The sequence below is a fragment of the Bipolaris sorokiniana genome (assembly GCF_000338995.1).
Source record: "Bipolaris sorokiniana ND90Pr unplaced genomic scaffold COCSAscaffold_8, whole genome shotgun sequence".
NCBI classification, from domain to species: Eukaryota; Fungi; Ascomycota; class Dothideomycetes; order Pleosporales; family Pleosporaceae; genus Bipolaris; species Bipolaris sorokiniana.
Window position 1 is genome coordinate 322,892 of NW_006911902.1, and position 13,339 is coordinate 336,230.

General features: G+C 52.1%; 6 protein-coding genes across 6 annotated transcripts; 1 reads left to right on the forward strand and 5 right to left on the reverse strand.

Moving 5' to 3' along the window:
* Window positions 1–36: 36 nt before the first annotated feature.
* COCSADRAFT_37268 (uncharacterized protein) lies at window positions 37–3,854 on the reverse strand. Its single transcript, XM_007702188.1, has 4 exons — window positions 3,773–3,854; window positions 3,188–3,634; window positions 424–3,130; window positions 37–370 (listed from the first exon to the last, which is right to left on the reverse strand). Exons 2-4 carry the CDS (start codon window positions 3,532–3,534, stop codon window positions 227–229), a joined length of 3,198 nt encoding a protein of 1,065 aa, XP_007700378.1. The 5' UTR covers window positions 3,535–3,634; window positions 3,773–3,854; the 3' UTR covers window positions 37–226.
* An 878-nt stretch (window positions 3,855–4,732) lies between these two features.
* On the reverse strand, window positions 4,733–6,988 carry COCSADRAFT_328450 (uncharacterized protein). The gene has a single exon (XM_007702403.1). It carries the CDS (start codon window positions 6,538–6,540, stop codon window positions 4,840–4,842), a length of 1,701 nt encoding a protein of 566 aa, XP_007700593.1. The 5' UTR covers window positions 6,541–6,988; the 3' UTR covers window positions 4,733–4,839.
* A 333-nt stretch (window positions 6,989–7,321) lies between these two features.
* Window positions 7,322–9,261, reverse strand: COCSADRAFT_37271 (uncharacterized protein). The gene has a single exon (XM_007702189.1). It carries the CDS (start codon window positions 9,072–9,074, stop codon window positions 7,437–7,439), a length of 1,638 nt encoding a protein of 545 aa, XP_007700379.1. The 5' UTR covers window positions 9,075–9,261; the 3' UTR covers window positions 7,322–7,436.
* A 116-nt stretch (window positions 9,262–9,377) lies between these two features.
* Window positions 9,378–10,374, forward strand: COCSADRAFT_37272 (uncharacterized protein). Its single transcript, XM_007702190.1, has 2 exons — window positions 9,378–9,692; window positions 9,762–10,374. Exons 1-2 carry the CDS (start codon window positions 9,519–9,521, stop codon window positions 10,239–10,241), a joined length of 654 nt encoding a protein of 217 aa, XP_007700380.1. The 5' UTR covers window positions 9,378–9,518; the 3' UTR covers window positions 10,242–10,374.
* Window positions 10,375–11,045: 671 nt separating this feature from the next.
* Window positions 11,046–12,012, reverse strand: COCSADRAFT_181753 (uncharacterized protein; the record flags this gene model as incomplete). Its single annotated transcript, XM_007702404.1, has 2 exons — window positions 11,046–11,694; window positions 11,743–12,012. 2 exons carry the CDS (start codon window positions 12,010–12,012, stop codon window positions 11,089–11,091), a joined length of 876 nt encoding a protein of 291 aa, XP_007700594.1. The 3' UTR covers window positions 11,046–11,088.
* A 9-nt stretch (window positions 12,013–12,021) lies between these two features.
* Window positions 12,022–13,276, reverse strand: COCSADRAFT_37274 (uncharacterized protein). Its single transcript, XM_007702191.1, has one exon. The coding sequence runs from the start codon at window positions 13,214–13,216 to the stop codon at window positions 12,455–12,457; it is 762 nt and encodes a 253-aa protein (XP_007700381.1). The 5' UTR covers window positions 13,217–13,276; the 3' UTR covers window positions 12,022–12,454.
* Window positions 13,277–13,339: the final 63 nt, after the last annotated feature.

The window sequence follows — 13,339 nt, forward strand, 5'->3', positions numbered from 1 at the left end:
AGCATCTCGAAACAATTCACGTTCGTTCGTTCATTCATTCATTCGTAACGGCAAACAAGCCGCCCATTAGCAGACCCACACTAGTGAGCCCTATAAGCGCCGCTAGCCATGTTCATGGTCAGGGGATCTCTCTCCCTTTTCGACCTCCAAAAACAAATCAAACTTTTTGTATCCAATCCAAACGCCTGTTCAAGTTTGCGATGCTGTATGCACATATTCTCCTCTCTTAATGAGGAGCATTGTTACCCTTTGTAATGCGCTTGCTCATAAAGTCGAAGAAAGCAAATTGGCTGGCCGATACACCGTACTCGTATACGAAGCGGCTAGCAAGGTAGCTACCGAAAATGGCACGGAGATAGTTGTCTGGTACCTGTTTGTCTGTTAGTTTCTGCTTCATATCTACGTCTGGGCATCAACACTTACCCTCTCCATAATCTTGTCAAGACCAATCTTCTCGAGCAGAATGTTGGGAAGTGCCTCCTTCAGAATCGACTCCCTGAACTGAATGTTCTTCCAGAGATCCGTGTTCTGCATCTCCTCATCCAGCTTGGTAATGGCGGTACTGAGCGTGTCACTCAGAACGCTTCGTGGCTGGCCAGTAGCCTGGTGCTCCCTCCAGATAGCCTCGAATTCGAGACGGGCGTTGTTCTGAATAGTCTTCTGGACCTCACGCACGTAGTTGTTGTAAAACTCGGGAGCCTGCCCATCCTCTCCAACACACATGTGCTTGATGAAGCTCTCGTCGTCGAATGACAGGGATGCAAGGACTTCAAGCGAGGAGGAAGTAACACCACCCTTGTTAGCTGAAGCATCCTTGTACAAGATGCAGCCAGCCTTCTCGAGACGGAGCTTGGCATCCTGAGTGATGAACAAGTTTGCACCCTCGACAATGTATGGGATAACCGACTTGCCATCAACGATGAGCTTGTTGGCGGTGGACAGGTCAATGGACTCGGGTCGGCCACCGCAAGGAACAAAGGTATCGTAGTGCATGTCGCTGCGGAGATGGAAGGTGTTGCGGAAAGTCGTACCATTGTAGACGAGATCGCCGTTTGGTAGTCGCACGTTGGTGTCATCAACCAGAACACGGTAGCCTTCAGATGAGAGTTTTGACACATCAAAGTGGTTGATCATCTTGCGTTCCCTGGCCAGGCGTACAAGCTCCTCGTGGTTGATGCCGTTCTGGTCGACAAGAACACCTGAGCCATCAATAATGGCAATGTACTTTTCGTTGCTGAGCAAGATCTCGTTTGACCCAAGATCACCGTCAGGGCCACCAGTCTGCATCTTGCGGACCTTGCTAGGATCCAGGTTGAGCTTGCGGTAAATTCCTTTGACGTACTCGCGCACAGACAAAGTAGTCATGCCGTAACGGTCGTGAGGAATACCACCCAACTTGGGGCTCTTTCCAGTGAAGAAGGACTTCCACCATGGTGCGCCTCGGACACGGGCATGCTCGGTTGCCCAGTCGACGAGATCAGCCGTGTTCTCATCGGGACCCATGAACAGAATCTCCTCCTTGCCGTGCAAATCGACAATAGGGTCCTTGATACCAGGGCTGGTGGGAGGCAGAAGCAGATCGAGAATACTGTCAATGTACTTTTCAAAAGCACCCTGAGCCTTGTCCTGGTGCTTGAAGTCGAGAAGCACGACACCCTTGGATCCACCCTCAGGAATGTCCTTGTTCTTGCGTTGTTGTGTGTTTGCGAGGTTATAGTTCTCGTCAAACATTGAGCGTGCGTTGATGGAGTATGCTTCCTGGCTCCTAGACTTGACGATACGGATACCACCACGAGCGATATCACGGAAGCGGAGGTGGAAACCACGGAATTCTGAACCAATGACAAGGAACATTCCGTACAGCGGCTGAGGGTACTCGGAACGTGGGAGGAAGCTGGGGTTCAGACGGAAGCTGATAGCAACCTTGGTGGGGGTGTAGAAGTTGGTCTTGAGGACAGAGCTGTTGAAGACGCGGAAAGAGGTCATGACCATCTCGTGGTGGTCGTTGACTACAGCCTTGTTGATGGTGTCGGTCAACTCAGCATCGGTCTGAACCTTGTCGATCTGAAGACGGAGATAACTCAGTGTTGGGAGGAAATCGTCTTCCTGGCCACGGGTCTGGACATAGTGGGTCTTTGCAAAGGGCAGGTACAAAGTATGGACCAGCTCGGGGTATTCCATGATGATCTCATAAATGTAGTCGGCAGTGAATGTCTCAGCACGCAACCTCCGCTTGAGCTTGGACAGCAGCTCAGCATGTACGCTGTTCTCAGAATCCAAGATTGCTGACAAGGCAGTGTACTCACTTCCAAGGCGGTTGAGGAAGTGTGTGATGAAGACCCAGACGCAGTGTGCGTAGATGGTCTCTTGCAGACTGAGTCTGCTTGTGGCAAAGAGAGTCTGGAACTTGTTCTGCGGGAGACAGTAGAGCAGCGAAACCTCCTTGGTGATCTGGTGAATGGACGCCTCAATGGGAGGGTGCTTGGCACCGGCCGCTCCGGGCAACGGGCGCAGGTACAAGGACATGACGGTGTAGCCGTTGGAGAACTGCTCGACGTACTTTCGCGATGTCGTCAGACCGTAGTAGTGGTACAGGTCGCTCAAGGCGCTGAAGAGACCAAGAGCACTTCCGCGCTTGAAACCAACAACCAGGCGCTTGTCCCGGGAGCCCTCAATGTCAAAATGGTCAATGACGGGTCCAGTACGCTCTACAGCGACCTGGAGAATCTGCTGGTAGATGGCCTTTGTGTTGGCAGTAGCCTTTTGCAGGAAGCGCTTGTCACCAATCTTCTCAAGGTTGGTCTCGGTCTCGCTCGGGTTAGGGTCTACAAAGTCACACTGGTAGACAAAGTAGCATCGGAGCTGTTGGTCTTCGCTTCCTGGCAGTGGGCTCTCGGAGCGGAAACTCTCGATACGGTAGGCAAGACCGGGTTTTGAGACGGCCAGGTACTTCTTGCCTATGCGTTGTTCGTACTGTGGGCCATCTATGACGGACACACCGGGCCTGCTGGTGTCAATGTAGACGGCGTGGTCTGAGGCCTCCTTGTCGAGGCGGATCTCAAGACGCTTGTCGTCTCTGGCGTAGGCGGCGACCTTTGCAGCGTAGAGCGAGTGGATGTGGTTTACGATTCTACAAGATTGACATTAGCATCGTGAGTATGGGTGCATGAGGAACAAGTGTTCTTACGCGTCGACAGTCTCGGTAGCAAAGTACATATCGTCAATGCCGAGCTCGTTGTAAAACCACTTGGTCTCGGACTCGACGAGTTCTGGGGGCATGAAGCCCTTTTCCTCGACGCCATCCATGACGGCCTCCATCTGCTTCTCCTTGCCCTCGAAGACGGGGGCGACATATCCAGAGCCGCCAGAGCCTTCTTGTGGGATGATTCGGGGGGTCGAGTGTCCTGAGGAGCCGGGTGCGCTCAGATGTGTGGGCAGAGGAGAGGGCCGGCGATCGGGTGTGTTGAGGAGCTGCTCGAGCTGCTTGTGCTGGGGCGGTTGGCTATTGGAGCCTTCATTGGGTGTGGACGCCATTGTGAGTGGTGTTTGTGTATGTGCAACGAGGGTTGACGAGGGGTAGCGGGGCAGAAAGTAGAGAAGGAGGAGGAGGGGCAAGGCACGGCCGTGTCCAAAACTAGAGAGGAGATTAGTGGACCTGTACGAGTATTTGAGCCAGAGGGCGCAGTAGCAGCAACAGCGGAAGTTTCTGTGTGTAACACGGATCCACCGCTATTCTGGGAGCCTCTGGCCAGCAGTGATGACGCCAGCTGACCTTTAGTTGAATCGCAGCTCGGATAACGACTGCAGAGGCAATTGGGCAGAAAGCCACCGCTCTTTCGACAGTCCCTGGCCTGGGGAAGCGGAAGAGGGCAATGGTGTAGACGTTATCAGACGGAAGGCCGAATGCAAGAGCCAATGCAAGGGCAGAAGCTGATGGACAGACAGACTGATTGTACGTAGTAGTTGATGTTTTGAAGGTTGCAGGGGTGTGGGTGTGTAAGTAAGTAGGGTGGTGCAGACAAGAATAGAAACCCTGCCTATACGGGCTGCAACAGTGCAAAGGGAACGCAACAGAAGAAGCCGAACGAAGTGAATGTTCTTCTCCGCCTCTCCATGTGGCCACGGGGCATGCATCGTCTTTTATAATGTTTTTGCTACATCGACTGCTGGCCATGGGGCGTATGTAGTCATGGTACCTGGATTGTCCCGCTGCAAGCCGAGCGCGCGAGCTTCCCCAGAATTTGCCAGAGACGGCATGGGAGGTGCCGGCTAGCGCTGCACCGCATCGCCCACCCTCACGTAATTCGACCAGGCCCGGCCCTCGACCTCCCCAATCCGTACTCCGCAACCCATCATGACCGGTCTTCTAGAAAAAGCCTCATCGTCCCGGCAGAGTTTTCGCATAGTCCGGCCGAGAAGAAACGTCACCCGACTGGCATCCATCGCCGCCCAGGTCGGGACTGCAGGGATGTCGCAGTAGTGCCAACCCCGACCCCTTCTGCTCCCTCTCCCCGCGACGCCGCCTGCAGAACTCACGATCCTTGGCGCTTGCTCTCTGCCATCCATGGCGTTTCCATGACTGTACGTGGCCCCTTGGGACTGGGCCTCTGCTGCACGTGCGGCCATTGTACTCTCTCTTCCACCTCCACCTCACCGCTTGCACCCAGTTACCGAGTCACGATCCCTTCTTTTGCCTGTCAGCTGTCGGTTGCACAGCGTCGAGACCGCGTCCATGGCCCAGACGGGCATCTCGTCGCCATTGTCCCTCGCCATGACGAGCCCAACTCGGCAAAATCACTCCAACGCCCATGAAAATCACGCATTGCCATTGTTTCACTGCTACTCATCCTCCTCACCATAGCCGTGGCCATTTACAGTCAACAGCACTTTGTATCCATGCCCTCCGATCCACTTCTTCTTCTTGCCCACCTTCTCCACCCTCTTCAACGCCGCCTGCAGTCCCTCGTCCAGATCGTCCGGCTCGTGCCCAAACTCAAAATCAATGCAAAGCCTCTCTTTGTCCTTTTTACTACTCGCCCACTCCACCTTGACCTGGACGCGGCTCTGCCGAATGGTCCCCGCGGGATATACACTTGCAAGCACTCCGGCAACGCTCCCCAGGTACCTGCACCACCACCTCAGATCCTCGGGAACAAGCTGCAGCATTCGGTGGTAAAAGTCCTGTTCGGTGGGGCTAATTGTGTTGTGCCCCCCGTAACGCTCACACAGCAGAATGGCGAGCGTGGCGCGTTCCTCGTGGCTAAGACCGTGCCCGGCAGAGAAGATGCCTGTCGTGGTACTCCTTAGCGCAGACCCACTGCGGAGATCTTTAACTTGGCCTCTGTGCGCAAACATGGTGTACGTGAAGGCCCTCATCATGCTGTTGCTAAACAGCTCCTTGCGCGCCGCCGATGGCGGAGCCACTACCGCTCTCCGCAACAGGTCGATCAACTCCGGACTAGAAGCCGGCGCATATGCTCTTGTCGCATTGACAATTGGCGCATCGGACATGCTCGCCGGCTCCATCTCCGCAAAATGCATTCCCTCTCTTACGCCGCCCTGGCAAAAGTAGACGTTCTTGATGCTCGGCAGTGCTTTCGACAAGCACGAAACCAAAAACGCAACGGCAGGAACTTGACTGGCCCGACGTGCTGACACGCGAAAGATTTCTGGTGTATCTTCTTGCTTGACAGCAGCCTGTACAGCGTGCGTATCATGGAAGACATCACTAGTTGTCCGAAACCCGTTGATGATTGGAATGGGATATGGTTGGACGGGATGCGTAGACATGAGCACAAAGCCCCAGCCTCGAAATCCACCTCCAGACAGGTACAAAGAGAGGCCCTCTTCCGACTTGCATCGATCAAGCAGATGTTGGGGAATCCGAATATCTTCAACCGCTCCTTTCAAGTCGGCAATGACTTCGCTTTCAAAAGCCTTGTAACTTTCGCTGCCAGAAGAACCAGCCTCCTCAAGCCTCTTTGTGAGCGCCGCAGCGCCATACGGTAGGCTTGCACTTCCCTTCTCACACATCTCAATCCGGTCGTAGTGCGTCGACTTAACAATCCAATTGATCTGCGTCGACCCACCCCCCAAATCCATCATGAGTCCCGTGACATTGTGATACGAACTCGCAACCCCAAACGCCCCAATCCGTCCCTCCATCTCCTTGGACAAAAGCTCCACCTCCCACCCTGTCGCCCTCTTAATTTCCTTACGAAACTCTTCTGAATTAACCGCCTTCCTCGTCGCCTCCGTAGCCACAATCCGCACTTGCTTCTCAGGCACCCCAAAATCTTCGCACGTAGCCTTGAACCGCAGCAGCGACTTGACTACCTGTCTGATCGTCGCCTGGGGTATCGGAACGGGTTTGCCGTCTTCAAACTGCGCATCGTACAGCGATATCGCCGCACGGTCCAGATACAGAGTCGGGAGTCCCCGTTGCGTCTCTGGCGTCAGATCCGTAATCGAGAAGCGGATCCCGTTACTCCCCATGTCCACCAGCCCATGCAAGTGTCGTGACTCGTCCATCGTAACCATAGTCTCGATGGCGTCAATTCCGGCGTGTAGTATGTGTGTGTTGCAGGCCAAGAATGTTCAAAAAAAACGGCAGCCAATAGTCCAGTTTCTAGTTGGAAAGTTTTTTTTTCTCCAGGCCTAAATGGCGTGATCAAAGCCCACGTTGTGCGTTGTTTAACGTCGTTTGCGTCGTCGGTGGTAGTTTCTCTTACCCCCAGGAAACTTCGCTTAGCGATCCGTCACTGCAACTAAAAGTTAACAAGTAACCGCGGCCCCCTGGCTTCATGCAACCCAGCGATATTTGATTACGGCCGTGCTTTGCCTCCCCCAGGTTTTGTCCAAGGAAACCTAGTTTCTATTACCCCCAGATTACTTGAGAAAATAATATCGTATGGAGCTTTTTTGCCGTGCGTCCTGTTCTCGTGATGCGTGAAAAATTTGGAGAGTTGGTAATCGGGATGCGGGTTGGGGTTGTGAGGAGGCGGGGTGCAGTTGGAGTGGTGTGAGTGTGTGTGTGGCCCCGATGCGGACAGAGTGACGTTTTTTTGCTGAAACTTGGGGTGTTCTCCACTGAGTAACAATGAGGGGAGGGAAAACTTGGTATCGATATGGAGTGGGGCTGTGACTAATCACATGCGGACCCACTTGAATGGTGTTTCGAGTTGGAATCGAAGATTCACTTGGATTGTAGAGTAGGATTGATGAAGATTTTTTCTCCTATAGAGAGTGAATGCCCCAGGTTTTCGCTACTTGTTGTCATGGTAGCCCCATGTGCAACATAAAAATATTTGTCTCAATGCTAGTAGAAATACACGCATGTTGGTTTTATTGATAAACTATTTTCTATACCAGCGTCTTGCTGCAAAATCTATACTTTAAATGTCTGATTCTTATATACTTGATATATACTCCGTTTGTTAGGATTTCTTCTCAGGCGCATCGGGTACTCGAGAAGGCCTCAGCATGCGATAGCAATCCACCAAAAAGCCACGTTCGAAAAACAGCACATGCAACACATAGATCCCGCCTACCACCCCCATACTCACCAGCTCACCAAGCACTCCAAATCGTCCCAGAAAATAAACACCGGGCTTCGTCCGCATCAGGGTCGGTACAACGGCCGCAGGAGCCGCAGCAGTAAGCGAAGGCAGCGTCTCCAATATGCTAAATCCAGAACCATTTTGCGAAAAGAACCGTCCAATGAACCACGTATTCCATACAATACGTAGAGCCATGTTGACCGTATTAGCCAGCACCACGCCATTACCACCCATTTCAAGCTGACCGATGAAGAACCATGCGCTCCCCGCAAAAAGGGCGAAGAAGATGCCCATGGCAACCGACTGTGCGTACAGCTCTTTGTTAGTAGCAACGGCGGCTACAAACGCTTCTGTTACTCCGTTGATGGCGAGAAAGGGAATGTAGTAGCAGTATGTCGATAGGACCTTCGATGCAGACGTTGCGGACCATTTTTGTCCCGCGACAATGGAAAGGAGTGTAGGAGCTAGTACTGGGCCTAGTGTGACGGCGAATAAAGATATGATGCCATAGAGATGGAGGATGGTACTAAGCACCCTGGAAGCCTGAGCTAGGTTCTCCTGTTGTTCGTGTGTTTCTTCTGGCTTCTCCTTTTCCCCGGCGGGTGCTGTTGATTTTGCATTGGCACAGAGTTTCGCAAACATGTTGCGACTGCTCTCTTCAATGGGCTGGAAGAGCATGCGCGCAATGAGACCTCCATAATTGGATGCGAGTGCGTAGGCGCCTTGGTCTGCAAGCGATGCAAGCGTTGTGATCAAAAGCGAGTCTCCCTGGGTAAGAACATATTTGAGCGTTGACTGAAGGCTAAGAGATGCAGTGAGTTGAAGTAGAGGAGCAGAAAAATAGGTCATGAAGACGGGGTTCTCTTTAGTTGAAGGTATTCTCTCCAGGAAAAGCGAAAACCCATCCGTCTTCGCAACAGGCCATGTCTTGTACGAATATACAACGAGCAACGCCACGGCGTAAGCCAGCTGCCCAACAGCAAACGGCAGAACCCCGATATCGAGACCAGTACGGCTAGCTAGAATAGCAGATCCGCAAGTTCCGATGCATCTCAACAGGGTAGCAGAACTCTCAGCCGACGCTCGGACTTTATAAAGAAGCTTCTGCTGGACTGCTGAAAATGCAGGCTCGCTAAGCAACTCGAGAAAGGTAGCCAAGCCATAGACAAACAGTGCTTCTGCAAAGAACGGCACATTGGGCGTCTCCGACCGGAACCACAGCAACGCAAGCACATACGCCAACGGCGTACCCAGGAAAACGGCGAGATACGAGAGATTGACTACTGCCTGCGTGCCATGCGCCTGCCGCTGCAGTGCCACGCGTAAGCTTTCTCGCGCAAAGTACAGCACCGATATGGAGAAGAGCTCGAGCTGGGCTGAAACGCCGAGCAGCTCCGGTGAGAGAAATCGCAGCAGAACCTGATTGACAGCGAATGTGAGGGCGCGCGAGGCAACCTGCAGCAGGATGAGAAAAGTGGCTCCCTTCGCGGAAGCGGATAGAATTGAATTCGACATGCGGGGGTAAGGGGAGGGGGGGCCGGGAGGGAGAGGGAAGGGCCAACGAAAAAAGAGTGTCTGGAAGGCGTTCCCGACGAACTGACGAAGACAACGATTGCTATAAGTGATGTAAGATGAAGACCCTCAAGAGAAGCATCTTTGATTGGCCGTTGTGTGCTGGATGCGGTGTAGTAGTTTGACAGCTGTGGTTGAGAAAGCTTCGGGGATATCGGCGTGGAAGGAAAAGCGGTTTAGCGTCCTTTTTTTTCTAACATACGCTCTCTTTTAGGCTACAATGACAAGGTACCAGCTCAGCCCTGTGCGCCGCCAGTTGTTCCAACTGGGTGCCACAGACGACTGCCAATCTGACTCTTTTAAACGCGCGCACACTGTGCCAACAAATATATATTATGATGAGATTACTCTCGATACTACTTTCTTGTTCCTGAAGCTTGCGAAAAGATGGTTGTGGTTGACCCCGGGTTATTCGTCAAGACGGAACGGTTGCTGCTCCGCCCGTTGCGCATCGAAGATGCAGATGACGTATTGGAGATGCGCAGGCATCCGGAGGTCATGATGCATACATCTACTCTCCCCTCGGACAGAATTGAAGCTACAAAGGCATGGATACAAGGTGTAAGAAGCATTTTCCTACCTCGAATAGCTTTTTGGGGGATGTTTGTAGGCTAACTAGTAGCTTCGCAGTGCCACCAAGTTGAACACAATTGGAATTTCGCAGTCGTTCTGTTGGAGCCTCACGATGGTCCACGCCTCATTGGCCTCATTGGTGCTGTCCGCGCACCGGAGGTAGGATACATGTTCAATGCTTCGTACTGGGGGAAAGGATACGCTACGGAAGCATTGCGTGCGTTCATGCCCATGTTTTTCGAACACTATTCCGGCAATTGCATTGCAGATTACCGGGATGAAGATCCAAATGGACCGACAAGCAACGGGAGTACACAAAACGGGAACAGCACCAATGGCTGCACGGACAATGGGAAGCGGTTGGCACCGAGATACGAATACGCAGAAGCACACACGGACCCAGAGTTGGTCTCAAGTCAGAATGTATTGAGAAAGGTTGGCTTCAAGCTGCATGAGAGGAAGAAGAATGATTTTGAGAACCCAATTTTAGGGATGAGAGACACACTGGTCTTTAGATTTGACAGGTCTTCTTTATGAGAGACGGCCTTGGCGATTGAGCTGTATAATAAAGCCAAGGTCCAGCTGATTATAATGTCTCAGTAAACCTCAAGCGTTACCAACCTATCTTAGCAGAATAATGATCGAGTTCTTCTCTTGTTTTACCCCGAGTGGGTCTTCGAAACTCACATCCCCGCATTGATGATTCGTTGACGCTTCTCGGCTTCTTTTGGTTCAATTTGTCATTATCCCCTGGCTCTTTTATGGAATTCGGAGTCTCAATACTGTTGTCGATCGTAGAGCGCGCGCCACCATCTTCTGTTGTAGCAATACCATGCTCCTCTTTCTCATCCGCCGTGCGTCTGCCAATATGAACTTTCCCAAAGTAGTCACTCTCTGGAATAATATGGCTTGACAGAGTAGACTTCATCGGCAAGAAGGCGGCTGGCGAGGATAGGAAACCAGTATCGTTGTGTCGCCAACGCAGGTTCTTCCACTAGTTCTGCTGCTGACGTGCTGTATATGGGCCATCTGGAGTGTCGACGAAGTGATCGTGAGCAACTATGAGATCCCCGCGTTCGCAAGCACGTACGGAGTCGGCTGTCGATGAATCCTAAGACTGACTCCCATCTGTTGCTTCTGAGATGCGCCGGATCTCGGGAATCTGGAAGCAATGAGTGAGAGGAGTGCCATCAGATGGATCGGAGCTACGTCGCCTCGAGGCATGAGAGTTCTTGACGGAGAAGTCTTCCTCTACTACGATTGATGGCGCAGTTTTTGTAGGACGAAGGTGAAGTACAGGTGGTATGCGCTGTACAGGTCGTGCATTGGTGTTTTTACGAGAGGACGTTTGGTCATCATGTTGACGAGGCTTAAGCTTAGCCCACTATTGCTTCTGTCTCTTCCACTCTGATGACATTCCGTCCAAGAACATGGTGATGTACTTGCGCCGATGGCTCCTGGGTACTGCTGTTTGGCATATCAGTTGTGAGAAAAACCCTGGCTCGTGTCCCACTGAAGAGCTCGAGCTAGCTTTTGACAATTTGCTGTCTAGCTCCATGCGCATCGCTTCTGGGGGCGGTCCATCTGCCCAGCCAGCTCCTGAGAGATCCAAAATATGCTGTTCCTGATCGTTCTGTTGTCGGCGTCTACGACTGTCATGCTCTCCTAATTTCTCCTTGAGCGACGGTCCCATACAAAGACCTGGCCAAGAACCTGTTTCGGAAGATGGATGAGCGTGGTGACCAAAAGCTGGGGAAAATAGAGATTTCGAATATGCACGCAATGCTGTAGTAGGTTTCGTATCTTTATGTCGTTCCAGGAGAGGAAAACAGCTTGCGATTAAGCCTGATGATGACGTGTAGCAAGTTGCTAGTAGTTCTAAGGCGATCAAATGTAAAAGCGCCTCGAATGAAATGAGACCGCTGTAGGGTGCCACTTGGAGAGTAGCACTCATTTTGATATGTCTGGCCAATTGAACTGCACTGGGTATCTGAAAAGGTCAGATAGACCAACTAGACTCTTGGGTAATACCACTTACTACCAGACGCGGCTGCCGTAGCCTGGACTTCCAGAACTCGTCGCATTCCTGAGACTCGAGCCAATCTGCCACCTCTTCTGAGACTGTTCTTTCAGTATCTTCGGATATGATACCGTCATCCTGTGCCTGGTGTACATCGCCCTCGATGCGTTCCAAGTACTCATTGCTCTCATCAGCTGTGCATTGCGAATAGCAGCCCTTCACTTTGGCTATTTCCAACGCCTGATTAATAATGGCTTCCACGCTCCGTCTGTCTACAGATCTCTGCATTAACAACACGTGGGGGAAGACTATAGGGGATAGTTCAGGGATGAATTTTGAATGAGATATCAGGATAACAGGCGAGCGATTCAGTGTCTACAGCGCATTTTCGCAGAAACTGTCTGATCATACATCCCAAATGCAGATGTCTAGGGTTGGCCTTGCCAGGACAAAGACCCTGGCTTTCGGAGGCGGGAGGAAGCCGCAATACATCAAAGCCCCGCAGTGATCTGCTCAAGGGCTCGTTCCCAATGATGTTACCCTCCCGCGTCATTCACGTAACAAGCATTTTGCTACTTTCAGTCAGGCTGCAAACGTCAATCTCAGCTACTTCGCTACTCAGTGATTTCAGGGAGCACCTTTGACTGGTTGTGGCAAATGTCCCCTTCTTTCAGCGAGGAGCCGATATGTCGCACGATTCCCCAGGTTTGCTCGCTCTGCTCCGTATTTCTCATACGCCTCCCATAACCGTATCGTCGTTTTCTTGCGACGGGGCTCCGGTCACAACATTTGCTTTCTCCACAACTAGACGGGACCCATCGGATGTTTTGGAGATTGCCAATTGCGACTTCTCCCCTCTCTTCAATTTTGCCTCGTTTAGTCTTGCGAGAAAGTTTGTCGACGTTGGCTTGGCCTCGCCACCGGATTGTTGTCCTTCACTTTCACCAGAAGTCGCAGCGGCCCGACTTGAACCATCACCCGCACCTTGCATAGATTCAGTCGGCTCTTGGGCATCATCAGCGTGGTTGACATCATCGCGCGGCCGCAGTCGTCCAACTTTTGCAACCAATTTTGCAGACCCCAGAGATAGCAAGTCGACCGATGGCAAAGATCGTAATGGCTGGGTCGTGTCCGCATCCGGTTTCACGAAGAACATGTCGGTTCCGATAGTCGAGGTCCAATGGCAACTCAACAACTGACCGTTATACATGACCAGTGGATTCGGCGTGTGCAATCCGATCACTTGCACTTCGCCCATGTTTGCCGTTTCTTGTCTGGCGTTTGCACCGGCTGCAACCTCGACCGGCTGACCTCGAGCTGCGTTCAGCGCGCGCAGTCGGCTTTTGAGCAAAGTTGGATGCCCCGGCCTACTTTGCGACACCATAGGGATTTGAGCTGCTGGAACGTTGGAAAGATCCAAGGGAATATAAAAGTCCTCCGTTTCCGTCTCATCGTACTCGTACTCCCATTCATCATCTTCGCTGTTAGTCATGGTGCTGGGCGCTTTCAGACGCTCAAGGTGATAGAAGATGCAGCGCAGTGGGGTCAGTCGAAAGGCATTGGAAGATGGTAATTTATAGCCGAAGTTTTCGAACCGATCTCAGGTACAGTTTGC